Source organism: Loxodonta africana, chromosome 7 (assembly GCF_030014295.1).
Source record: "Loxodonta africana isolate mLoxAfr1 chromosome 7, mLoxAfr1.hap2, whole genome shotgun sequence".
Classification (NCBI taxonomy): Eukaryota; Metazoa; Chordata; class Mammalia; order Proboscidea; family Elephantidae; genus Loxodonta; species Loxodonta africana.
The window spans coordinates 90772217-90800076 of NC_087348.1; the positions used below are offsets into that span (position 1 = coordinate 90772217).

Genomic DNA, 27860 nt, shown 5'->3' on the forward strand with positions numbered 1-27860 from the left:
CTCATCCTGACTCTGTCACTGACTCACGTCAATTCCTCTCTCAGGGAATAACATCATTGGGATTAGATCATATCAGAGGGCCTTTCTGATGCTGACATTCTAAATCTCTGAGTATTTCAGAGGCTTTTTTGGGGAAATCATTGCACAGAACTTTCTACAATTAATAGTGGTCCCGTCCATTTCCTTGGGGAACAATGGAAATTCCCCTGGGGCTGCAGCCAGAGCTACCTTGGGTATGACAAAATCCAGGATTTATTACTTTGTCCATCTAAGTAAAAGAAGCTGTTGGCCTTAATGGAAAAAAAAAAACAAAAAAAAAAAACTCATGGATTTTACCCAAATGAACTGACTCAACTCCCTCACTGGATGTCTGGCTATCGTGAAAGGAATTGTACCTCTATCTGAATTCTACCTAAATCTGAAGGTCATGGAATTAGGACTTTCGGATGCTATGCCTTAAAGACAATAGATTTGTACTCAACCCTCTCTGTTTCAGACGAAGAACCTGGAGGCCAGAGAAACAATGACTTTCCCAAAACTGCACAGCAGATCAGTGCAGAGCTGGGCCCAGGGTTCATGGCTGATCATGTCCTGGGCAGAGCTCTTTTCTGAGTGAAAGGTCTCTGTAGTCCATTCTCAGGCATTTGGTATATTAGCTTTTGGGCCCCCATTTCACTAAAAAGCAGTATCATGAGAGTAAACAATTTAATCACTAGCTGTCCCAGCTCTATCTTATGAAAGGGGCTTTGTTTATGACGCCCTGTTCTTTCTCTCGGGTTCCTAACCATCATTTTAAGCTCCATTAAACAGGATGATAAAGAGAATGTGTACATTAGCAAGAGAAAACCTATTCAGCCCTCTCTTCAGTCCTTTGGCACTGTCATAAATCTTTTTCATTGTTGTGCTCCTACTACCTTCAAAGGCACTGATCCTCACGTAATGGATACCTTTTAGACTAATCAGTTTATTGATCATCAAATGTGTATGTTGGAACAAAGTTCTATGTCGGAATCTTGCTTTGACCCCCAAGTCTCCTTGTTGGTAGCTGAACAAGGAAGTGCTGAGTAAGTAGGAGGGAGACCTAACTACAAACGGGCTTAGCAAGTATTGGTGGAACTGAACTGATTTTGTCTAAGTGTCCTGAATTTCCTGTGGCACTAGAAGCCAGAAAAACTTAGTGCTGGGAGGGACCTCGGTAAGCACGGGAGGGTCAATCAATCCCAACTCTATTAAGAGATTGCAAAGGTTCATACATTGCATCCTTAAAAAAGAGGGGTATGTTTTGGTCCTCTTCAGGGACTGTGATGGCCTGTCTGGGAGGCAAGCAATGAGATACAGCTACTGAACTTCAGGAAGAGTTCAAGAAATTATAAGGCATAGCTTTCTAATACTCAGACTTTCTAACTGTGGAAAGGGCTACCCTGGAAGGAATGAGTACCCTATCTTTAGAGACATGTGAGCAAAGAATAGTTGGCCAGCTACTTGTCAAGGTGGCTAGAGAGGAGGTCCCTGCCAGGGTAAGGGATACTGGGTACCCAGAACTAAGGTCACAGAATCAGGAGTCCAATAGCTAGTGAGAACCTTAACAAATACCTAGCCCAGCCCCTTCATTTTAGGGTTGGAAAAACCAAGGTCCAGAGCATGGACATGAATTATCCAAGGTTACACACAGCCAAGTCTGGAATCCAACTCTTCGGGCTTCCGCTCCAGGCCTCCTTCTGCTACATGGTGGTGGTAGGATTGTTAGCTGCTGTCAAGTCAGCCCCCGACTCATGGAGACCCCATGCATAACACAATCAGACAACTGTGATTCATAGAGTTTTCACTGGCTGATTTTTGGGAAGTAGATTGGCAGGCCTGCCTTTCTAGTCTGTTTTAATCTGTAAGCTCTGCTTAAACCTGTTCAGCATCATAGCAACACACAGGCCTCCCCTGACAGACAAGTGGTGGCTGTGCTTGAAGTGTACTGGCCAGGAATTGAACCTGGGGTTCCTACCCGGAAGGCGAGAACTCTACCACTGAACCGCCACTGCCCCCCTACATGGTGGTAGGTGTATCTACATACATCTACATCTATATGTGTAGATCTGCATAGTGAGACTGTGTATACGCCATTTGCATATATAAACTTAAAGATGTTCCGTCAATTCCACCTGAGGCATCTGGAAAAGTTGTCTGCCATCCCTCTTCTAAAGAGACAAAATTAATCTCACGAAAAAAAGTCAGTAATAGAAATTTAACCTGCGCTGAGTATCTTTTTCCAGTTGTGCTGCTTACTGGCTGGGTGGCATTTCATTACAGTTTGATAGCTGAGGGCTCAGTTATCAAACTGGAATGAAAATCCACCCAAATAACTTAAACAGGACTTCAGTGTGGGTTCAAGAAGAGGGTGGTTATGAAAGCATATTCTCCAGAAGATGAGAGTTGTCCCCCTAAGTTGATGTTGGCATCTAGGAGCAGCAACTACGCAGAGAGTGACATGGGGTATCTTAAAGAAAAAATGTAATGAATTCTTTTAATCTATTTAATAGATTAATAATTTGCTGAACCACAGACTATCAGGCCTAGTCTACAACATCCCTCTGAGGGTTCGACTAGCCTCTGCTAGCACAACTCAAGAGACAGGTGCTCACCACATCCCAAGGCAGCCATTCCTTCACTAGACAACTCCAGCAAGGCACAAAGCTCTTCCTCACATGAAGTCAAACGCTACTCAGTAATTTCCTAACATTGGTCCTAATTTTACCCAGCAAAGCCATCTTGTGTTCAAAATGAGCTTTTAGGGTGGAGGTATTAGTCACCTTACTGAGCCCAAGACGCATGTGACCAATCTGACTGGCTAGACAGTTTCTGTCCTCCCTAAGGACTCCATGTACATACCTTTCTCCTACTATGTGTCTTCCACTAGGGCGGGGTGTCTCACTCAGGGGGTAGTTTTGCCCTTCAGGGGAGATTTACAATGTTTAGAGACATTTTTTCATTTTTACAGTTGGGGTTTGCTACTGTCATCTCATAAGTAGAGGCCAGGAATGCTGCTAAACATCCTACAATGCACAGGGCAGCCCCAACAACAAAGAATTATCTGGTCCAGAATGTCAATAGTGCCGAGGTTCAGAAACCCTGCATGAGCGGAGGAGCCATCTCTGTCCAAAGGCTCACAGGCCTGCAAAACGTATCCTCTGTCTTTTCCTCTAAAATGCAGTAATAGTCCTTCTCTAACCGAACTTACTTCCTTCTCCTTCCCTCACTGCTCTGTATCTCCCCAAAGCTGAGTACATGATCAGAGAGATGACCTTTCCTGAAGGAGGGGGAAGTCTCTTAAAAGTTTCTTTTAAATGTCATTTTTAAAAGTGCCCTTTCCTTTCTGCCTAAGAAACAAATCAGTTCCAACCAAAGGGAACAAGTAAAGGAGATACAGGCTGTATTTACTGAAAGCCGCAGAGGACGCTTGATAAGTTCGGTTCTCGGTCCCGGTGTCCACTGGGAGGTGGAAGGTGCCTTCAGGGCCACAGGAAGACGAGTTCTGTGGCCAGGCCTGTTTCATCAGCAGAGTTGCTTAAGGGAAGACACAAGAATGGCATTAGGCAGAAATAGGAAGTGGGCACCACCAAACACAGACACAAAACAAGGCTCTTGTGCTGAATGAAAATATAACGCAAGGGGCCCTATTGAGACACACAGGATGGTTCAGCCTTTCTGAGATGGGTTGGTGGGTTGGGAGGGGTACTGAAGTAAACTTCCAAATGATTTGAAACCAGGGAAATCTGAGCTTATACTAAGAGAGTCAGGATTTTCTACTACTATACCCTGATGAGGCCTATGAATACCACCCCCACTCCCTGACATGCTGGCCTAAGGCTCTGGGATATTCTTTAGCAGCTTCTTCATTAATGTGTAGCAACTTGGGGCCTTGGACTGTATACTGGGCCAGATCAACTGAGTCTTCTTTTTCATGTCTGAAGTCTCATCTGGAGGTGTATTTAATAAATTGCTTTCAAAGAGAAATCCCAAAATAATCACCGTATTACATGAACCTGGATGGACTGCCACCTCTTTTAAAGGGACTGGCAGCTTAGAAGGCACAGAGGCAACTGAACCTAGTAGTTGAGTGGGGTACTGCCTGATACCTTTTTCTCCTGTACATCCATCTGGAGCCAGAGAGACCTACCTCTTGCATACCTCTAAATATCTCCTGCTGAATTGCTCCTGAGCGCCCCACCTGAGATATCGCCTCATGAGTTAAAGACAATCCTCTGGGCCATGAGGAAAGTAAATGTCAAACTTGAGGTAGGTGTGAAATACAGCTGAGGCCCAGCTTGGGCTCTGCAGAGACATCTCAGGCTGACTCAGAGCTCAGCTTGAGAAATTTGAAGGACAAGTGACTGAAAAACTTACCTTTTGGTATCCTGAGGAAAAGAAGAGAGGAAACAGGGTTGCAAAGGGGGTGAGGGGTATAAAGGTATTTCCTTTGCTATACTTTCAAACACTAGAAGAGAAACATTTTGACCCAAATTTCCACTTATGGTAAAAAGAGTGCTTTTAGCAACATCCCTTCCACTCAAATAAGGTCTTGGGAGTCATGGAGGTGGGATATTTTAAAGTATATTAGCAAGAAGCAGAGCTGCATTGGCAACAGCCAGATATACTTGAAAAAAATATTTTTGGGTGGGTTTTTAAAAAATAATAATTTTTATTGTGCTTTAAGCAAAAGTCAGTCTCTCACATAAAAACTTGTATATACCTTGCTAAAAAAAAAAAGAAAAAAAAAAACACCTTGCTAAATACTCCCAATTACTCTCCCCCTAATGAGACAGCCCGCTCCCTCCTTCCACTCTCTCTTTTCGTGTCTATTTCGCCAGCTTTTAACCCCCTCTACCCTCTCTTCTCCCCTCCAGGCAGGAGATGCCAACATAGTCTCAAGTGTCCACCTGATCCAAGAAGCTCACTCCTCACCAGCATCCCTCTCCAGCCCATTGTCCAGTCCAATCCATGTCTGAAGAGTTGGCTTCGGGAATGGTTCCTGTCCTGGGCCAACAGAAGGTCTGGGGGCCATGACCACTGGGATCCTTCTAGTCTCAGTCAGACCATTAAGTCTGGTCTTTTTGTGAGAATTTGGGGTCTGCATCCCATTGATCTCCTGCTCCCTCAGGGGTTCTCCTCTGTTGTGTTCCCTGTCAGGGCAGTCATCAGTTGTAGCCGGGCACCATCTAGTTCTTCTGGTCTCAGGATGATGTAGTCTCTGTTTCATGAGGCCCTTTCTGTCTCTTGGGCTCGTAATTACCTTGTGTCCTTGGTGTTCTTCATTCTCCTTTGATCCAGGTGGGATGAGACCAATTGATGCATCTTAGATGGCTGCTTGCTAGCGCTTAGGACCCCAGACACCACTCTTCAAAGTGGGATGCAGAATGTTTTCTTAATAGATTTTATTATGCCAATTGACTTAGATGTCCCCTGAAATATACTTGAAATATTTTAACAAGGGGCTAAAGTAAGAGAGGGTGGTATGAGAAGAAAGTACCCCTGTACACCCTCTAATTCTACCAGGACAAAGATATTCCACCTCCAGACATTCCACAACCCTCTCTGCCCATCAGAGGTAACAGGTAATGCCTCTGGTTCCTTCAATCACGGAGGTACTAGGACCAGAGAAGAAATCAATAACTCTGTTAGTTTTTGTTGAACCAAGGCTAGAAGTGTAGCTATTCTGGGCTGACCCTGCACTTGCATTAATGGCCCGCAATATATACAGCTGATGCTGAGAAATGAGAAGGAAATCATGGGCAGAGAAGTGACACTAAAAGGATAATTCTGACAGAGGAAATGTAGCCCCTGCAGAACTTCCATGCAGAACGAGAGGAGTCAATTTTAAACAATCATTTTGGGCTTCTTTTCCTCAGGGGGTAAAATTAATAAAGGATCCAATTGATGTTGAAAAGTCTTATCAAAATGTCTCCAAATTTAGAGCCTGCCATGACAGAGGCTGGAAAGCCCCCAGGCACCCAAAACAACTCCCCAAAAAGTGAGCGACGTAGCTCTGAAAAGTCAGACTGAGCAAGCCCATGCTCTCAAGATCCCATGGGACACCACCAGGCGGCAGGAAGCCTGAATTTGGCTGCAAGGAATCTGAAGAATTTGGAGGTTCTGTTCCATTCTAATTTTCCCCCCAAGTGGTGCATATTTTACCATAATTTTCATCATAAGCAAAAAGTCTGACATTAGCCTGAAGGGCTGGGTAACAAAGTAAGTAAATAAAAACTAACCAAAGAGTGACTGAGGCCTACACTGCAGTCAGCACTGAGGGGAGCGCCACAGTGGACAAGAACACATGTGGGTCACAGTCACCGCACACAAGATACTTATGGCCTAGCTGGGGATGCAACACAGCCACACGCCAACCAGGGAGTGAACAAGACAGCATTATACGCAGTAAAACAACATTCCAGGTTAACCAGGAATGAGATAAGTGTGACTTGTGCCTTTGATTATGCCCTTCCCAACTGATTAAGTGAACAAGCTATGTTTCTGAAGAAGGAGGTATTTTCTTTTGGTTTCATTATAAAGAGAATAAGGAGGTCAAGAGCTCTGCTGTATGCTTACGCTGTATATAGAATACTTACTAGCTTAAATACTTATGTAAATACGAAGATTAAAAACAACAAATATAAGCTGTCAACTTGGCCTCATTAGTTGTACCGTATGATCTTCCTCCATGTAGTTGGTGGTAACAATTCAGAGGGATGAAGATAATCCCAATGAAGCTTTTAGAGGCATGGTAATAGAGGAGGCTGCTCTGACATGTATGCCCGCTCTTGGGTGCTATGAAAGGTACCACTCTTAGAAATGTTTAATATTTTGAACTGGGTAGTAGTTAATATAAGTGTACACATATGTAAAACATTATTAAGCTGTACTTTTAAGATTAATGCACTTTATGTACTTTATATATGTTATCCCTCAATTAAAAAGAGAGAAAAAGAAAAAGAGAAGGAAGAGGGAAGGAGAGAGGGAAGAAAAGTGGGCGAGAGAGGAAAAGGGGAGAGAGAGAAACGAGCCCTTGGCAGTGAAGGGCTATATGGGCTATGGGCGCAGGCACAGCATACCACCCCACCTAAATGCTGGATTGTTCACTTCCCCAGATACGGGGCCCTCACGCCCTCTGACACTTGAACAATTGTTAAGCACAATTACAAGGAGGCGAGGCAGCAAGGGACCATCATCCTGAACAATGAACTGAATCAGGAAACCTGAGTTCTAGCCTGGGCTCTGCCACTTATTAGCTGTGAGACCTTGGGCAAGTCACGCTTTCTAAGCTTCTTTTTTTTTTTTTGTCTCATAAAATAGCAATAATAATCACTCCCTGCTAACTTCATAGTACTGATGTGAGGCTAAAAAATGGTGTTGTCCAGTCTTGTAGTCTCTAATTCTTGTGTCTATCTGCCCACTCTTCCCTCCCCACAGTTGCCAACAGCTGTAATTTAAGCTGTCACCATCTCTCACCTGAACTGCTACGACTGTTTCCTGACTGTTCTGTTTGTTCTTAAACCTACCCTCTGCAATCCATCCTCCAAGCTGCAATTAGAGTGATATTTCTAAGACCTACACCTAATCACAAAACTCTTTCTTAAAAACTTTCCATGGTTCTCCACTGTCTATAGGCTAACGTTTGAACTCCTTGTATGGCATTCAAAGCCCCCATGATCTAGTCCTGATGATCTCTCTAGCCTCCCTCTCATTGTGCTCACTCTCCAACCCTATACTACAGCTTATGGTTCCCAGAATACGCCAAGGAGCTTCACATCTCTGTGCTTTTGCTCACACTGCTTGCTCTTCCTGGCATGTATTTCCCCAGCCTCTACCTAGTAAGCATTTTTAATCCATCAGTCATGAGCTAAAGACCTGACTCTACTCTGAAGTCTTTTCTTCCCCCCACCCCTTGATCACAGTCCCCTCACATATCCCATATAGCTGGCTAACCCAGTTCCTGGGATCCTTACATGCCCCTGTACTTGTGGCTTGTCTGTGTCCCCCACTCAACTGTGTACTCCTTGAGAACAGGGACCTTGTCTTACTGGTCTTCAAAAGGCCAGCTTAGGGCCTGGCACAGAACAGTCTGTGAAGTGAAGAGCTCCACCCATACTCTCTATAAACTACTTCCATTTCAGATGCTTTAACCAGGAGGGTGAGGAAGCATGAGAGCCTCTCTTACTCTTTACAGAGTCTTCTGTCCAAGTTCATACATCCTGAGGCAAACAAAAAATGACTCCCAATAAATGATGAGAAACAAGTCTGCCATTAGCAAAATCAAAACAATGAAATTATAAGAGGACAGAGTGTTAGCATTTAAAGGGACCTCAGAGATCATCTGGAATAAAACAACTTTGTCTTATAAACTATGGCCTGGAGATATTAGCAAATTGCCCAAGATCACACAGCCCACAGCAGTGGCAAGGAGGAATTTCAAAGCTCATCTCCTGGAAGATGTGCCACGAGCAAATTCAATTCCAACATCCAAATAATTCAAGGTTAAATGTCAAGGAAGGGTACAGAGATTTTACGAAAACATTGTCCTGAGCAGCCCAGGTGAGGGTGGTGAAGGTGATAAGTCCCTCCCATGGTCCCTTCCTGTCTATTACAAAAAGGACCTAGTCAAGTTACACTGCTGGGACCCTCACAGGTGCCCAGAAGTTCCTGTGGTGCCTTGGGCCTGGAGTCCACACTGTCCACAGAACCCACTTCTGGTCTCTGGCTCATTAGCACACTTGGCCCCCAACTCTCACCCTCCAGGAAAATGCCCTGCAAATGAGTCCAGAGCTCAAGACCTCGGCTGAGGAGAGCAGATTGCACCTAAAGTCAACCAGGTCTTCAAACACGTCAGACTGCCGACAGAGATGAAAACGCTGACCCTGGGGCAGACTGGTTTTTGGGTTCTTACAGGCATCAATCAGGTACTCCTCCACAGGAGCTACGACTTAGCCAAGAATGGAGGCTCACACAGGCCCAGGAATTTTTGTTCATTTGTTTGAATTCGGCAGCCAGGTTAGGTGAAGGCTTCTGACCTAGGTCAGACATGAACCCCAGAGGTGAGGAGGGGAAGAGGCGCCTTTTAGTGCCATGACCTTCACTGCTGCCTGGGCACAGTTCACGTGTGTCTCCAAGCCATGATTCTGCACCATCAGATACGTTCCTGCATGCTTGAGGAACTGCTGCTGAGCCACCTGGGGAGCGCCCAAGCCGAGGGAGGGGGTTTGGGACGGGAAGGAGAGGGAGTCCACCACTGTCACAAGGTAACACAGTCATAGGCCGTAATAAAGATGAGGAAAAATAGCTCTCCTACCATAAGCTGAATGCAGGAACTGAAACTCTGTTGGATAGAAATGTTAGTTGAAGTTATCACTAAGAATTTGTGGAAAGATGTACACATTGCAGTTATATAAACAGACTTTGTCTTGAAATAGCGGTTTCCCCAGGCTACACAAGAAACAGTGAATCCACAGGGTGCAAAGTGCATCTACCCTGGAGGAAGGTGACAGGCTTGCCATCCAGGAAAGCTCACGGAACAGAAGCATCTCCCTAGATGCCATGGCACCTTCCAGGAAGCTCACCCAGAAGTTGCCTAAATATGGGCAAGCCCAAGCTCCTACCCTTTCTTGTCCATGACAAGAATGGTTTTTAATTCTCCCAAGTACTGCAGAGGGACTTCATACGTGACACAGTCTTTAGATGCTGGAAGAAGTGAAAGTTCAGGGACAAAACTGCCATTTTCTGTGTCTGAAGAGCACAGCCCCAGAGAGCTAGGACTAAGGCAGAGGCATTTCATTCCCTAGAGCCTCTGTGGTAGTATAAGGCTGTAGAAGGAGCATAGGCTATGGGGTCAGACAGACTGGGTTTGAATCTCACTCTATTACTTTTTTACTGTGAAACTTTGGACAAGTTATTTAACCTCCCTGAGCAAAACTGAAGGCAAGAAACTGTAGCTCACAAGGCTAAGGTGAAAATTAAATGTTTCTGACATGCCTTGCATAGTGCCTGGAACACGGCAGATGCTCAGAAAACACAAACTCCTTTCTCCTGCTCTTCCCCTGGTTCCTCATATGCAAAATGGGAATAATGTAATTTATACTTTACAGGGCTCCTATGAAATCAACTGAGACAACAGATGAAAATGTTTCATAAACAGATTTCCTGTGAGGAGGTATTTTACTTTTATCTATTTAGTTATCCTGTTTATCCTCCCTCTTCATTTTCAAGTCAGATTGCCATTAGCATGACACATCTTTTGGTCTCCAGATTCTGAAAACCAAGTCTCAGTTGGCTCCTGCCTCCTGTGGGGTCAAATAGTTCTTAAATAAGATCTCTGAAGTCATTAAGAGATTGGGGGGAAAAAAAAAAAGCTCCAAGTGCTACACTGCTTTCAGAACCAATGAAAGAGTGAAACGTTTCCCTGTATTCTGGACAGATGACATCTTAGGGTACTCAGAGCTGCTAAAAATAGCTCTCTCTAAAGCAACTTCTTGGTCTCCTTGAAGCGGCTGAGAGAAATTTAAACCTGAGAGCCTGGCTTCTTTCTAGACTTCTAGCCCAGCAGGCTTCTTTCTGTATTACAAATAGGCTGGCTCTGGGAGGAGGCTCAGAGTAGCCTACACTGTCCTCTCTGACCTTCAGCCAGCTCCTCCATGGTAGAAGCTTCCTTCCCCACTGCAGTCAGGAGACCTGGTGAATGATGCAGAGGCCAGCATCCAACATATGAAACAGACCCAGGTGTGTGTATGCGTGTATATAAATGTGTGTGTATATTTTTTAGCTCAAAAGGGAAACTGACCTGCCCAAGGTCACACCAAAAGCAGTAGCGGAATTAGTGCTACAACCCAGATCTCCCAACTCCCAGTTTGGAACTTCTGACACAATGCACTAACAACTCTCTCTCCCTTGGATTTTATGGGGTTTTGAGAAAATGGTCTGGGTTAGTTTGGTCATAGCTTAGAAGTATTGTTGGCTTTCCAAAACATAAACATGAGGAAAACCAAGTTAAACAAGGACTGATTTTGTTTTAAAATTAAAACCTAACCAGTACTTTATAGATGCAAGGGGCTTGCAACCCCTCTATTTTTTGAGACTCAGGCTCCTCCTGTCTGCATTCCCTTCTCTCTTTAGCCTGGTTGCTCTAGTCTAACACCTCAATCTCCATCTGGCCAAATCTCTTAACTGTAATGAAGTAGTTAAGAGCACATGTGGCCCTGGTGGCAGGATACTTGGGTTTGTATCTTTGGGCTAGTTACCTAATTTCTTCAAGGTTTAGTTTTTCCATTTGGAAAATGAGAATAACAACAGTACTGACTTCAAAGGTCTGTTGTGATATAAAACAAGTTAATATCCATAAAGAGCTTAAAATAGTGCCTGGAACATAAGAACCATTCAATAAATATTAGCTATTTATTTCCTGTCCTTCCATTGCATCTTTCCAGCCAAACTTTAACCAGAAGTGCTGAATATTATGAGAAAACGCCCCAGTGCTGTGGATTAGAGCCATGACAAATTTACAAACTCCACCCTCAGAGGGGATCCAACAGTACATTTACAGGACCTTGTTATCTTTTGGTAGTTTCCTCTTCTGCTACTTACTCTCTCCTTAAGAACCCTTCCTCCAGCCTTGCTCACCTCTGTCTCAGCAATTTACACTAAGGACGTTCATCTGTGACAATTCCTTCAATCTCAGAGGAAGAGCTGCCCTCTTCCTGTGTGAGGCACCCCACCTCCACCTGCCACCTGACTCCCCAAAACAAAGAAAACTGAACTCTGGATTTCCCACCCCCACGTCAGCCTCCTTGGGGCCTGGCTCCATCTGGCACCCCTTCTCCTGCATCTCTGTCCTCTCCACTTGCTCCTTCCCATCAGTACTTACTTAATCATGCTCATATCCTAAAAATCCCTTTTAGTTCTGCATTCCCTTCTAGTCAATGCCCTCTGCTCTCCTTTCCCTTGTAGCCAGGCTTCTTGTAAGAGTAGTCTGTACCTGCTAAATCTACTTCTTCAATTTCGAGTTCACTGTAGTCTGTTTCCAGCCTCACCACTTCACTGACACTGATTCCACTGAAGAAGTCATTGGTGGCCTCTTGACCAGAAAGACAATGGATCTTTTCTTCAGGACCGATCTTATCTGACCTTCTGCAACAATTTACCTCATTTTGTTTTAGACTGGATAGTTTACAAAGTTAATTTACAGATCTCACAGTATTTAATTACTTGATAATCAAAACTACAATAGCTTTTAAGATAAAACTTACCAAATCTGATTAAGTATTTTATCAGAGACAATTTCTGTAGCCTTAGTAAAGGAAATATATATTTTACTGATCAAAAGCAAATATAAACATAAAATAAAATACGCTGAGATGCCATTACAGATTTTCAGCTCATGTGTCACTGCTCCTCTCAAAAGCTCTTTCAGGGCAGTGACTACAGCTTCCTCAACTTTGAATCATCTACAATGTCTTCCAGAGTGTCTTGGGCATAACAGGGACAAAATAAATTTCTGTAGAATAATACATCTATGGAAGCTCTTTAGAGGTTAACGTCACTTATCTGCATAAAAAATTCGTTTGCTTAAAAAAAAAAAGAGAGAGCGAGAGAGAGACTGGTAACTTCATGCTGTTGTTTATGCTGTTGTTGTCAGTAGGTGCCACTGAGTCGGTAGCGACCCTATAGGACAGAGTGGAACTGCCCCATAGGGTTTCCAAGGAGTGGCTGGTGGATTCAAACTGCTGACCTTCTGCTGAGCAGCTAAGCTCTTAACCACTATGCCACCAGGGTTCAATGGTGTGTATATGTATATATAATGTGAATTATGATATAATTCCTGCTTTAGAGATGAAGAAATTAAGGTTCAGAAAGGTCAGCTGACTTCAAGATTGTTCATCTAGGATGTGATGGGAGTCAGGACTCAAATCTAGGTCTTCTGACATAGCCCATGCTCTTCTGTCCTTTAAATGTCTCATAAGAAAGGAAATGGCAGTAGAATGAGTTCTGGATTGGTGCAGAAAAGAAAGAGGCTGAGAGACAGGAGATCTGCCAAGGGTTTTTCTAGTCCACATGCTGTTGGCTGATTCACTGGGTAATTGGGACAAAATACTGCTCCTCTCAGGATCTCCCCTATCAAGAAAAGGATTCACTGAACTGGAAGACCTTTACAAGATTTCTAATTCTATAATAATAATTACTGAACAAGCAAATGGAGGTATCATCATGAAATTGGAGCCCTGGTGGTACAGTGGTTAAGAGCTGGGCTACTAACCAAAAGGCTGACCGTTTGAATCTACCAGCTGCTCCTTGGAAACCCTATGGGGCAGTTCTACTCTGTCCTGTAGGGTCACTATGAGTTGGAATTGACTTGACAGCAACAGTTTTTGTTTTTTTTGCCTGCTTGTTTAATTATGACATTCAAGGTCTTTTCAGATTTGGCCCTTGCACATCTGTAGTTCAGACTTACCTATGATCCTCTCACATTCTATGCGTCAATCATTCCCACTACCTTCTAGGTCTCTAACCATGTCATGTTCTCAGATCTCCATGTCTTTGCCCATGCCTGCCTTTGTGTGCTTAAAAAAACTCCAACTTCTCCCTCAAGTATCTATCGCTAGCCCCACTGAGAAGCCTCTCTTACGTTTTCACACTCAGATAGACAGTTATTCCCTCCTCTCTTCTTGTATGTATTCTTTTTATAAAATTTATCACACCGTATTACAATGAATTTGTTTATATGCCAGGCTCTCAAGTGGACTGTAAGCTCCCTCAGACAAAGATGGTATCCTTGCATTTCTCCATCCTAATGTGGATGACATTCAACAAATAAATACTTGTCGAACAAATGAAAAGAAACTTATATAAAGCCATCCACAACACTGAGGTAGGTGGCTGCATTCTTCAGAGAGGTGAAGTGACTTGCCCAAGGCTTCACAACTAGTGAGTTGAATAATCAGGATTCAAACCCAGGACTTTCTAACTGCAGAGCCCATCCTCTTTCACCTACTCCTTGAGTGCTGAAGAATCGCTGAGCGTGAAAGGATTAAGATCAGTGTGGTAATATCTCTGTACCACTGCTCCTGCCAATCAGAACAAACCTTTGCGAGGTTTCCAAACCTATTTCAACTTCTATCCAAGGAGTATGGAGCCATTTTTATTTTTGAAAACAAGCAGCTAACCAGTTCCTTACCATCTGATGGCAAGTCTCTCACCTCTTCCAAATCCACACCCAGGAAGCCTGCCTATGTATGTGTGTATATGCATGTGTGTGTTTCCCAATGGCACCCTTAGGGGAAACTAAGCAAAGAAACAGATTTGGACAATGTTTGAGAGAGCAGAAAAGGTTCTATGAGGAGGGCACATGTCTTGGACATTCCAACAGAGGAGAGGTGGGCCAACCTGAAGTCTCAGGGAATATGGAGAAGGTTCTACTCCCACCCTGAGCTGAGGTTGATGGGCCCCAATTCCCAGAGGCGACTCCCAGGAGAATCAGATCTGGACAGGCTGAGCCCAGAGCAATTCAGTACAGGGCAAGGCCAGCACATGTGTTTGCTTTTCTAAACAGAGCCCCACCTTCATCCCATTCACCACTGCTGTTCCCAAATTCTCCTCACCTGGAGCATAACTGGGACTATTGGTGGGGTAGAGACTGGGATTGTAGGCAGGAGCCGCTGCTGGGTAGGCCGTGGGGTAACCTAAAAAGAGACAAGAAAAGGCCCATTTAGTTGGGCAAGAAGAAACAGCAGATTTTGGAGGAAACAGAACCCAAGTCCCAAGCTTGGTCTTCAGCCTCTTCATGTGCCATTTCAGATAGCATATGCAACTAGCTTTTAGCCTCTCAGAGGAAAAGCCACCAATCCCACATTCCCAATATATGCAGATTTTTCATCCCTTTTTTAAAAAAGTACAAGAAGTATATATCTATATGGTCACTGTAAAAAATTCAAACAATATTGAAGTGTATATGCTAAAAAGAGTATGTTTCCTTTCACACCCTCGCCACAATACTACTCTCCTCCCCAGAGGTAACACCATTACCAGTTTGGTATCTATCCTTTCAGAAATAGTTTTCTATTTCTTTTATACTTATATATTCAGTGGTGTACTGATAAGTATTTAACAACTGGCTCAAGGGGATGGGAGTAGTGGGATGGGAGGCTAGGGTTGTGTGGAACAGCCATAGTCTTTGTAAATCCCACCAAATGCATAGTCCCACCATATGCAAATGAGGTGCTTGTGGCCCATCAAAGGGATTAGATCGTTTGCTAATAATGTAAACAAGGTGCACAGCACCCTTGTGAGATGGGACCATGCAAATAAGGTATACAGAACCCTAACAAGGGGATTGCTCAGTTTTGCCATCCTGCTAGGCTCAAAGGGAGACACTGAGAAAAGAGTTGTAACGTGAAAGTGAGAAATGGTTGGCACAGCAGTACCAAGAGCAAGAAGCAAGGGCAGCAGAGACAGCAGAACTAGGACACTTGACAGGAGATGGCACAGTGGGCTTCCTGGCCCATTGAACAAGAGAGCTGAGCGCCTTTGGGCTGAGGCTTCCAGATAGAGTGGGGTGCCCCCAGGCATCTACTGGCAGAGCCAAAGAGCTTTGTAACACTTGCTGGAGTAGGGCAGAGTCCAGGCTGAGGGGCTAAGGGGCCAAGGGCTAGAGAGAGGCCTGCCTGCAGTCACAGCAGAAAGGTGGCTATTCTAACCGGAGAACTATATCCTGAGTATTTCCTGATCCTGAATTGTAACCTGTTACTTCCTTAATAAACCCCATAATTATGAGTATGATCTGTGAGTTCCGTGTGGCCAGTACAACGAATTACCGAACCCATCCGAGAAGTACAGAGTGCCCTGGGAGGGAGAGAGAGTCTCAGAATTGGTAAAAAGGTTGGGGAGAGGAGGTATGTCTGACCTCCATCTCATAACAATCAGTCTTGGGGTGTTGGTGCTGATAATGATTCTCTCTCTTTTCCCTTGTGGAGTTAGAAGAGGAGGTCAGACACCTCCTCCACACCATTTTTACAGGCTGGTAACCCTGCTTTGTATTGTTTGCCAATTTCTGCCGTGTAAGTACAGATTTCATGGCTGAAATCTGTATTCAGCCTCATGTGAGAGACTAAGCAGACACAGATAATCACATCCCTGATTTTGTCTTTTCAGAGACCTTTTACTTTAGGGACAATTATAAAATCTTCCTACAATGTTTCCAAGTACTCCCACCATGGCCAGTTTCAAGCCACTGACATCACTGAATGAGTAATTACGAAGAGATGCTCAAAATCAGTTCTACAGAACCCACACGAGCCAGCCAGCCCACTACTGCGTATTATATATAGTTTTCCCCTTCAGCATTATAAGCATTTCCCCATGTAATTAAAATTAAAAAAAATTTTTTTTAGTTATCTTCATACTATTTCATTATGTGGATAACAAATGATTCAACCATTACCCTGTTTTTAGGCATTTAAGTTGTTTGCAAGTTTTCAGTATTATAAAAGCTATCAGAACAATCTTCTAACTAAACCTTTGGCTCCATCTCTCATTTCTTTTTTTTTTTTTTTAATTAACTTTTATTGAGCTTCAAGTGAACGTTTACAAATCAAGTCAAACTGTCACATATAAGTTTATATACACCTTACTCCGTACTCCCACTTGCTCTCCCCCTAATGAGTCAGCCCTTCCAGTCTCTCGTGACAATTTTGCCAGCTTCCAACTCTCTCTATCTCTCATTTCTTTAAGAAAGAATTCTAGAAGTGAGATTTCTAGACCAAAGGACAGGGCTATTTTTAAAGTTCATCCATTCAACAAATATTTGAAGATCTACTATGTGTCAAATGGTGTCCTTATGGAGCTTACATTTTAAGGGAGTGGGAGAAAACAGACAACATACACTAAGTATAGACAAAGGACATCATGTTTGGTAAAGCCAAGGGTCAGCAGAAAAAAGGAAGACCCTCAATAAGATGGACTGACACAGTGGCTGCAACAATGGGCTCCAGAATAACAACTGTGAGGATGCAGCAGGACCAGGCAGTGTGTCGTTCTGTTGTATGTAGGGTAGCGAGGAGTCAGAACCGACTCGCTAGCACCTAACAGCAACACAGACGAAGATTTTAGTACTCTGAACAAGAGAAAAAAGGGCAGGGTAAAGAGCATCAGCAGCGCCAGACGATCAGGGCAGGAAGGAAGGGCACTGCAATATTGAATAGTGATCGAGGTAAGACACATTGAGAAGTACGATTTTGGTAAAAACTTGTAGGAAATGACAGAGTTAACTAAGCAGGTAGCTGAAGGAAGAGCATTTCAGACCAGGGAAACAGTGCAAGGGCCCTAAATTGGAAGCATACAGGATACAGAGCATGTTCCAGGAACAGCAAAGAGGCCAGTGTGGGAGGAGAGGAGCAAACAAGGAGGACAGTAGTAGCAGAGGAAGTCAGAGGGATAAATGGCTGGTCAGTTCAAGCTGGGCCTTAATAGGCTACTGCAAGGACTTTGACTTTTATTCTGAATGAAACGAGAGGCCATCACAAGGTTTTGAGCAGAAGAATAACATGATTTGAGTTATGTTTGAAAAGGTACACTCTGATGTCTGTGCTGAAAAGGGGGGCAAGAATAGAGAAGCATAAAGACCAATTAGGAAGCTACTGCAAACTCCTGGCGACAGATGATAGAGCTCAGGATCAGGGCAATAGCAGGGGAGGTGATAAACAAGTGACATGCTGAGAGTCTTCACATACTTTGCCACACTGCTTTCTAGAAAAACTGTATCAATTTGTACTTCCACTAAACATGTAAGTAACTGTCTCACTGCTCCCTGTAGTTTTTTAATGCTCATTGGTATTTTGACTGACAATGCAAAGCTGATTTTAAAAGTCAAAGATTAAATCCCTAAATCCCTAAAAGCTTCTTTAGGATTTGTGAATATTGGAGCTTTAATAATGTATCTTTGTTAATATGCCTTTCCCTAAGTTCTTTCCAACTCCAAAGAAATTTCATCTCTCTTTACCCTCAATGATTTTCTGCTTTCAGAAGAGGTAGCCAAATTATTGCCACCTAATTAGTAATCCAGGGTTCTGCTGCTTCTGGAGAAAAGGGTCAGGGGTTTAATCTGGGAAGCGATGTGATCCAGCCTCATGGCTGAAATCTGTACTCAGCCTCATGTGAGAGACTAAGCAGACAGAGATAATCACATCCCTGATTTTGTCTTTTCAGAGACCTTTTACTTTAGGGACAATTATAAAATCTTCCTACAATGTTTCCAAGTAGAATTATTTGTAGTTCACCTGAATTTGGCAGATTTCATAGAATGGCAGCACTAGATCAGGGCTAAAAGTGCTACAAGTCATACTTGTTGCTTGCCACTGAGTGGATTCCAACTCATGGCAACCCCATGTGTGTGGAGTAGAACTGCTTCATAGGATTTTCAAAGCTATGACCTTCCGGAAGCAGATGACCAGGCCTGCCTTCTGAAGTGCCTCTGGATGGGTCTGAACTACCAACCTTTCGCCTAGTAGTCAACCGCTTAACAGTCTACGCCACCCAGGGCCTCCATATAATTCACACTAGCACTTGCTATTTTCTAGTTATTTTCTGCTGGAACGACCTCCTCCAAGCATACTCTGAAGACTCTCCTAACAGGTTCTGCCACATCCACTTGAGCAGAATGCATTCCAGGTCCTGGTCCCCTCAAGGCTGCCTGGATCTGCTAAAACTCATCAGATGTAAAGCACAGTAAGTTGAAATTATATGCCATGTGTATTTAACCCACTGTTCATACAAAGGATTATTTTTATACCTGCTGTTCCATTTGAGCCTCAAAATAACCTAACCTTATTTCCCCCACCCACTCTGTAGATAAGGAAACAGAGGCTCTGGGAGGTGTAGTGGCTTTTTTGACTAAGATGATTCAGCAAATCAGTGGTAGAGCTGGGACAGGAATCCCAAAAGCAATGCCTTTTTGACACCTACCAAATAACTACAGCTTGGTCCTTGGAAATAAGTCTCCCCCTTCTGTATTTATATTCTTTGAAGGTTAAGAGCGAAGAGATAAAATGAACACAAGTCAGCACTTTTCCTTTGCATCCCAAAGGCTGTAGTTGTGATCAGGTTTCCTAGGATTCTAATGTGTACATTTTAATTGCTTTATAGATGTCAAAACAATCTAATACCCTCATCTTGTTGTTACTAGGACTAGGACTGAGGAAATGTAAAGCTATTTTTTTTTTATTAACTTTTATTGAGCTTCAAGTGAACGTTTACAAATCCAATCAGTCTGTCACATATAAGTTTACATACATCTTATTCCATACTCCCACTTGCTCTCCTCCTATTGAGTCAGCCCTTACAGTCTCTCCTTTCGTGACAATTTTGCCAGCTTCCCTCTCTCTCTATCCTCCCATCCCCCCTCCAGACAAGAGTTGCCAACACAATCTCAAGTGTCCACCTGATATAATTAGCTCACTCTTCATCAGCATCTCTCTCCCACCCACTGACCAGTCCCTTTCATGTCTGATGAGTTGTCTTCGGGGATGGTTCCTGTCCTGTGCCAACAGAAGGTCTGGGGACCATGGCCACCGGGATTCCTCTAGTCTCAGTCAGACCATTAAGTATGGTCTTTTTATGAGAATTTGGGGTCTGCATCCCACTGATCTCCTGCTCCCTCAGGAGTTCTCTGTTGTGCTCCCTGTCAGGGCAGTCATTGGTTGTGGCCGGGCACCATCTAGTTCTTCTGGTCTCAGGATGATGTAGGTCTCTGGTTCATGTGGCCCTTTCTGTCTCTTGGGCTCTTAGCTGTCGTGTGACCTTGGTGTTCTTCATTTTCCTTTGCTCCAGGTGGGTTGAGACCAATTGATGCATCTTAGATGGCCGCTTGTTAGCATTTAAGACCCCAGACACCACATTTCAAAGTGGGATGCAGAATGTTTTCATAGTAGAATTATTTTGCCAATTGACTTAGATGTCCCCTCAAACCATGGTTCCCAGACCCCCGCCCTTGCTCCGCTGACCTTTGAAGCATTCATTTTATCCTGGAAACTTCTTTGCTTTTGGTCCAGTCCAATTGAGTTGACCTTCCGTGTATTGAGTGTTGTCCTTCCCTTCACCTAAAGCAGTTCTTATCTACTGATTAATCAATAAAAAACCCTCTCCCTCCCTCCCTCCCTCCCCCCGTCATAACCACAAAAGTATGTGTTCTTCTCAGTTTTTACTATTTCTCAAGATCTTATAATAGTGGTCTTATACAATATTTGTCCTTTTGCCTCTGACTAATTTTGCTCAGCATAATGCCTTCCAGGTTCCTCCATGTTATGAAATGTTTCACAGATTCGTCACTGTTCTTTATCGATGTGTAGTATTCCACTGTGTGAATATACCACAATTTATTTACCCATTCATCCGCTGATGGACACCTTGGTTGCTTCCAGCTTTTTGCTATTGTGAACAGAGCTGCAATAAACATGGGTGTGCATATATCTGTTTGTGTGAAGGCTCTTCTATCTCTAGGGTATATTCCGAGGAGTGGGATTTCTGGGTTGTACGGTAGTTCTATTTCTAACTGTTTAAGATACCGCCAGATAGATTTCCAAAGTGGTTGTACCATTTTACATTCCCACCAGCAGTGTATAAGAGTTCCAATCTCTCCGCAGCCTCTCCAACATTTATTATTTTGTGTTTTTTTCGATTAAAGCCAGCCTTGTTGGTGTGAGATGGAATCTCATCGTAGTTTTAATTTGCATTTCTCTAATGGCTAATGATCGAGAGCATTTTCTCATGTATCTGTTGGCTGCCTGAATAACTTCTTTAGTGAAATGTGTGTTCATATCCTTTGCCCACTTCTTGATTGGGTTGTTTGTCTTTTTGTGGTTGAGTTTTGACAGAATCATGTAGATTTTAGAGATCAGGCGCTGGTCTGAGATGTCATAGGTGAAAATTCTTTCCCAGTCTATAGGTGGTCTTTTTACTCTTTTGGTGAAGTCTTTAGATGAGCATAGGTGTTTGATTTTTAGGAGCTCCCAGTTATCGGGTTTCTCGTCATCATTTTTGGTAATGTTTTGTATTCTGTTTATGCCTTGTATTAGGGCTCCTAGGGTTGTCCCTATTTTTTCTTCCATGATCTTTATCGTTTTAGTCTTTATGTTTAGGTCTTTGATCCACTTGGAGTTAGTTTTTGTGCATGGTGTGAGGTATGGGTCCTGTTTCATTTCTTTGCAAATGGATATCCAGTTATGCCAGCACCATTTGTTAAAAAGTCCATCTTTTCCCCAATTAACTGACACTGGTCCTTTGTCAAATATCAGCTGCTCGTACGTGGATGGATTTATATCTGGGTTCTCAATTCTGTTCCATTGGTCTATGTGCCTGTTGTTGTACCAGTACCAGGCTGTTCTGACTACTGTGGCTGTATAATATGTTCTAAAATCAGGTAGAGTGAGGCCTCCCACTTTCTTCTTCTTTTTCAGTAATGCTTTCCTTATCCGGGGCTTCTTTCCCTTCCATATGAAATTGGTGATTTGTTTCTCTATCCCCTTCAAATATGACATTGGAATTTGGGTCAGAAGTGCATTGTATGTATAGATGGCTTTTGGCAGAATAGACATTTTTACTATGTTAAGTCTTCCTATCCATGAGCAAGGTATATTTTTCCACTTAAGTATGTCCTTTTGAATTTCTTGTAGTAGAGCTTTGTAGTTTTCTTTGTATAGGTCTTTTACATCCTTGGTAAGATTTATTCTTAAGTATTTTATCTTCTTGGGGGCTACTGTGAATGGTATTGATTTGGTGATTTACTCTTTGATGTTCTTTTTGTTGATGTAGAGGAATCCACGTGATTTTTGTATGTTTATTTTATAACCTGAGACTCTGCCAAACTCTTCTATTAGTTTCAGTAGTTTTCTGGAGGATTCCTTAGGGTTTTCTGTGTATAAGATCATGTCATCTGCAAATAGTGATAACTTTACTTCCTCCTTGCTGATCCGGATACCTTTTATTTCTTTGTCTAGCCTAACTGCCCTGGCTAGGACTTCAAGAACGATGTTGAATAAAAGCAGTGATAAAGGGCATCCTTGTCTGGTTCCCGTTCTCAAGGGAAATGCTTTCAGGTTCTCTCCATTTAGAGTGATATTGGCTGTTGGCTTGCATAGATGGCCTTTATTATGTTGAGGAATTTTCCTTCAATTCCTGTTTTGGTAAGAGTTTTTATCATAAATGGGTGTTGGACTTTGTCAAATGCCTTTTCTGCATCAATTGATAAGATCATGTGGTTTTTGTCTTTTGTTTTATTTATGTGATGGATTACATTAATGGTTTTTCTGATATTGAACCAGCCTTGCATACCTGGTATAAATCCCACTTGAACATGGTGAATTATTTTTTTGATGTGTTGTTGGATTCTATTGGCTAGAATTTTGTTGAGGATTTTTGCATCTATGTTCATGAGGGATATAGGTCTACAATTTTCTGTTTTTGTAATGTCTTTACCTGGTTTTGGTATCAGGGAGATGGTGGCTTCATAGAATGAGTTGGGTAGTATTCCATCATTTTCTATGCTTTGAAATACCTGCAGTAGTAGTGGGGTTAACTCTTCTCTGAAAGTTTGGTAGAACTCTGCAGTGAAGCCGTCCGGGCCAGGGCTTTTTTTTGTTGGGAGTTTTTTGATTACCGTTTCAATCTCTTTTTTTGTTATGGGTCTATTTAGTTGTTCTACTTCTGAATGTGTTAGTTTAGGTAGGTAGTGTTTTTCCAGGAATTCATCCATTTCTTCTAGGTTTTCAAATTTGTTAGAATACAATTTTTCGCAGTAATCTGAAATGATTCTTTTAATTTCATTTGGTTCCGTTGTGATGTGGTCCTTCTCGTTTCTTATTCAGGTTATTTGTTTCCTTTCCTGTATTTCTTTAGTCAGTCTAGCCAATGGTTTATCAATTTTGTTAATTTTTTCAAAGAACCAGCTTTTGGCTTTGTTAATTCTTCCAATTGTTTTTCTGTTCTCTAATTCATTTAGTTCAGCTCTAATTTTTGTTATTTGTTTTCTTCTGGAGCCTGATGGATTCTTTTGTTGCTCACTTTCTATTTGTTCAAGTTGTCGGGACAGTTCTCTGATTTTGGCTCTTTCTTCTTTTTGCATGTGTGCATTTATCGATATAAATTGGCCTCTGAGCACTGCTTTTGCTGTGTCCCAGAGGTTTTGATAGGAAGTATTTTCATTCTCGTTGCATTCAATGAATTTCCTTATTCCCTCCTTGATGTCTTCTATAACCCAGTCTTTTTTCAGGAGGGTATTGTTCCTTTTCCAAGTATTTGATTTCTTTTCCCTAGTTTTCTGTTATTGATTTCTAGTTTTATTGCCTTGTGGTCTGAGAAGATGATTTGTAATATTTTGATGTTTTGGACTCTGCAAAGGTTTGTTTTATGACCTAATATGTGGTCTATTCTAGAGAATGTTCCATGTGCGCTAGAAAAAAAAGTATACATTGCAGCAGTTGGGTGGAGAGTTCTGTATAAGTCAATGAGGTCAAGTTGGTTGATTGTTGTAAGTAGGTCTTCCGTGTCTCTATTGAGCTTCTTACTGGATGTCCTGTCCTTCTCCGAAAGTGGTGTGTTGACATCTCCTACGATAATTGTGGAGGTTCAATTCTGTTAAAATTTGATTTCTGTATCGTGCAGCCCTGTCATTGGCTGCATAAATATTTAATATGGTTATGTCTTCCTGATCAATTGTCCCTTTTATCATTATACAGTGTCCTTCTTTATCCTTTGTGGTGGATTTAAGTCCAAAGTCTATTTTGTCAGAAATTAATATTGCTACTCCTCTTCTTTTTTGCTTATTGTTTGCTTGATATATTTTTTTCCATCCTTTGAGTTTTAGTTTGTTTGTGTCTCTAAGTCTAAGGTGTGTCTCTTGTAGGCAGCATATAGATGGATCATGTTTCTTTATCCAGTCCGTGACTCTCTGTCTCTTTATTGGTGCATTTAGCCCATTTACATTCAGCATAATTATAGATAAATAAGTTTTTAGTGCTGTCATTTTGATGCCTTTTCATGTGTGTTGCTGGCCATTTCATTTTTCCACATACCTTTTTGTGCTGAGACGTTTTTCTTAGTAAATTGTGAGATCCTCATTTTCATAGTGTTTGACTTTATGTTAGTTGAGTTGTTACGTTTTTCTTGGCTTTTATCTTGAGTTATGGAGTTGTTATACCTTTTTGTGGTTACCTTATTATTTACTCCTTTTTTCTAAGTAAAAACCTAACTTGTATTGTTCTATATCGCCTTGTATCACTCTCCATACGGCAGTTCAATGCATCCTGTATTTAGTCCCTCTTTTTCATTATTGTGATCTTTTACCTGTTGACTTCCATGATTCCCTGTTATGTGTTTTTTTTTTTTTAATCTTAATTTGTTTGTTTTTGTGATTTCCCTATTTGAGTTGATATCAGGACGTTCTGTTTTGTGGCCTTGTGTTGTGCTGGTATCTGATATTATTGGTTTTCCGACCAAACAATATCCTTTAGTATTTCTTGTAGCTTTGGTTTGGTTTTTGCAAATTCTCGAAATTTGTGTTTATCTGTAAATATCTTAATTTCGCCTTCATATTTCAGAGAGAGTTTTGCTGGATATATGATCCTTGGCTGGCAGTTTTTCTCCTTCAGTGTTCTGTATATGTCGTCCCATTCCCTTCTTGCCTGCATGGTTTCTGCTGAGTAGTCTGAACTTATTCTTATTGATTCTCCCTTGAAGGAAACCTTTCTTTTCTCCCTGGCTGCTTTTAAAATTTTCTGTTTATCTTTGGTTTTGGCGAGTTTGATGATAATATGTCTTGGTGTTTTTCTTTTTGGATCAATCTTAAATGGGGTTCGATGAGCATCTTGGATAGATATCCTTTCGTCTTTCATGATGTCAGGGAAGTTTTCTGTCAGGAGTCCTTCAACTATTTCCTCTGTGTTTTCTGTCCCCCTTCCCTGTTCTGGGACTCCAGTCACCTGCAAGTTGTCCTTCTTGATAGAGTCCCACATGATTCTTAGGGTTTCTTCATTTTTTTTAATTCTTTTATCTGATTTTTTTTCAGCTATGTTGGTGTTGATTCCCTGGTCCTCCAGATGTCCCAGTCTGTATTCTAATTGCTCGAGTCTGCTCCTCTGACTTCCTATTGCGTTGTCTAATTCTGTAATTTTATTGTTAATCTTTTGGATTTCTACATGCTGTCTCTCTATGGATTCTTGCAGCTTATTAATTTTTCCACTATGTTCTTGAATAATCTTTTTGAGTTCTTCAACAGTTTTATCGGTGTGTTCCTTGGCTTTTTCTGCAGTTTGCCTTATTTCGTTTGTGATGTCTTGAAGCATTCTGTAAATTAGTTTTTTATATTCTGTATCTGATAATTCCAGGATTGTATCTTCATTTGGGAAAGATTTTGATTCTTTTGTTTGGGGGGTTGGAGAAGCTGTCATCGTCTGCTTCTGTATGAGGTTTGATATGAACTGCTGTGTCTGAGCCATCACTGGGAAACTAGTTTTTCCAGAAAATCCGCTAAAAAAAAATGCAGTCAGATCCCTATCAGAGTTCTCCCTCTGGCTCAGGCTATTCGGATGTTAATGAAGCCGCCTGGGGAGGGTGGGGGAGGGATCAGAGAGATAGGAGAGTAGCACCTCAGAATATAGCCAGAGTTGCTTGTCTTGCTTGGAATGACTATTATATCTGAGATTCCTGCAGGCCGCGTCGCCTATGTGTGCTGGCTGTGTGGAGATTGCCCCCGGGGGGTCTGGCCCGCTGAAGTCACGGTCAGATCCTCAGCTGCCAGCCCCACGCCCAATGTTAAGGTTCCCCTGCTGGGACGGTGCACTCTCGACTCCAAAATCAGTCGCTGCCTCCCGGGGACTTCTCGTCCCACCAGCCGCGTCGCCGTGCCGCTCCCGCGAACCAGCTGGGCCCCCTCCCGGAGTGAGTTCGGGGGCTAGCGCTGGGCCCCTTGTTTGTGCCGTCTGCTCCCCTGGGCTCTGCCCCAAATCGGGCGCCGAAGGTTACCTGACTGGTACGCTGGCTCCAGGCTCTGAAAACAATCACTGCTTCCCCGTATTTGTTCGTTCTCCGTCTCTAAATCTGTGTTTGTTGTTCAGGGTTCATAGATTGTTATGTATGTGATCGATCCACTTGTTTTTCCGAGTCTTTGTTGCAAGAGGGATCCGAGGTAGCGTCTACCTAGTCCGCTATCTTGGCCCCGCCTCCAAGTATGGTCTTTTTATGAGAATTTGGGGTCTGCATCCCACTGTTCTCCTGCTCCCTCAGGGGTTCTCTGTTGTGCTCCCTGTCAGGGCAGTCATTGGTTGTGGCCAGGCACCAACTAGTTCTTCTGGTCACAGGATGATGTAGGTCTCTGGATCATGTGGCCCTTTCTGTCTCTTGGGCTCTTAGTTGTCGTGTGACCTTGGTGTTCTTCATTCTCCTTTGATCCAGGTGGGTTGAGACCAACTGATGCATCTTAGATGGCTGCTTGTTAGCATTTAAGACCCCAGATGCCACATTTCAAAGTGGGATGCAGAATGTTTTCATAACAGAATTATTTTGCCAATTGACTTAGAAGTCCCCCCAAACCATGGTCCCCAAACCCCCGCCCTTGCTCCACTGACCTTTGAAGCATTCAGTTTATCCCGGAAACGTCTTTGCTTTTGGTCCAGTCCAGTTGAGCTGACCTTCCGTGTATTGAGTATTGTCCTTCCCTTCACCTAAAGCAGTTCTTATCTACTAATTAATCAGTAAAAAACCCTCTCCCAGCCTCCCACCCTCCCTCCCTCCCCCCTCGTAACCACAAAAGTATGTGTTCTTCTCAGTTTATACTATTGCTCAAGATCTTATAATAGTGGTCTTATACAGTATTTGTCCTTTTGCCGCTGACTAATTTCACTCAGCATAATGCCTTCCGGATTCCTCCATGTTATGAAATGTTTCACAGATTCGTCACTGTTCTTTATCGATGTGTAGTATTCCATTGTGTGAATATACCACAATTTATTTACCCATTCATCTGCTGATGGACACCTTGGTTGCTTCCAGCTTTTTGCTATTGCAAACAGAGCTGCAATAAACATGGGTGTGCATATATCAGTTCGTGTGAAGGCTTTTATTTCTCTAGGGTATATTCCGAGGAGCGGGATTTCTGGGTTGTATGGTAGTTCCATTTCTAACTGTTTAAGATAATGCCAGATAGATTTCCAAAGTGGTTGTACCATTTGTAAAGCTATTTTTTGATTAATATGGAAATTAGAAATTACTTTCAGGAGAAATCAGGGGACTATTTTTGATACTACTTGATCTTTAGGAACTAGAAACAGCAAAGTGTGAAAAGTTAGGGGAACCTCCTAGAAATTAAATACTTATGCTTATCAAAAAACTTTACCAAGATCTGGACTATAAGATAGACAATGACAATGATACTGGTGAGGAGTGAGCTTCTGGGCTCAAGTAGACACATGAGACTATGTAGGCAATTCCTCTCTGGTGGAGAGATGGGAAGGAAAAGGGGGACAGGAGCTGGCTGAATGGACATGGGGAATACAGGATGGAGAGGAGGAATGTGCTGTCTCATTAGAAGAAAAGCAGATAGGAGTACACAGCACGGTTGTGTACAACTTTTTGTATGAGACTGACTGGATTTGTAAACTTTCACCTAAAGCAGATTTAAAAAAAAAAAAAAAAAGCTTTACCAAGAGAGTAAGAAGAGAACCTATAGAATGAGAAAAAAATCTTTGGCAACAACATATCTGATAAGCATCTAATCTCTAAAATATAAAGAAAACTTCAATGACAAAAAGACAATCCAATCAAAAAATGGACAAAGGACATGAACCAAA

General features: G+C 42.5%; 1 protein-coding gene across 5 annotated transcripts in view; it reads right to left on the reverse strand.

The window, feature by feature from the left end:
* Positions 1 to 27860, reverse strand: part of FAM168A (family with sequence similarity 168 member A) — a 235100-nt gene that overhangs the window by 13905 nt on the left and 193335 nt on the right. For 3 of the 5 annotated variants that reach the window (XM_064288678.1, XM_023538971.2, XM_023538972.2), the window contains exons 3-5: positions 14631 to 14711; positions 9335 to 9361; positions 3430 to 3555 (exon numbers count right to left, since the gene is read on the reverse strand). In XM_064288678.1, coding sequence (XP_064144748.1) covers positions 3430 to 3555; positions 9335 to 9361; positions 14631 to 14711 — 234 coding nt within the window. The remainder of the gene's footprint in view (positions 1 to 3429; positions 3556 to 9334; positions 9362 to 14630; positions 14712 to 27860) is intronic. The other 2 variants (XM_003420050.4, XM_064288677.1) reach the window with 2 other exon arrangements.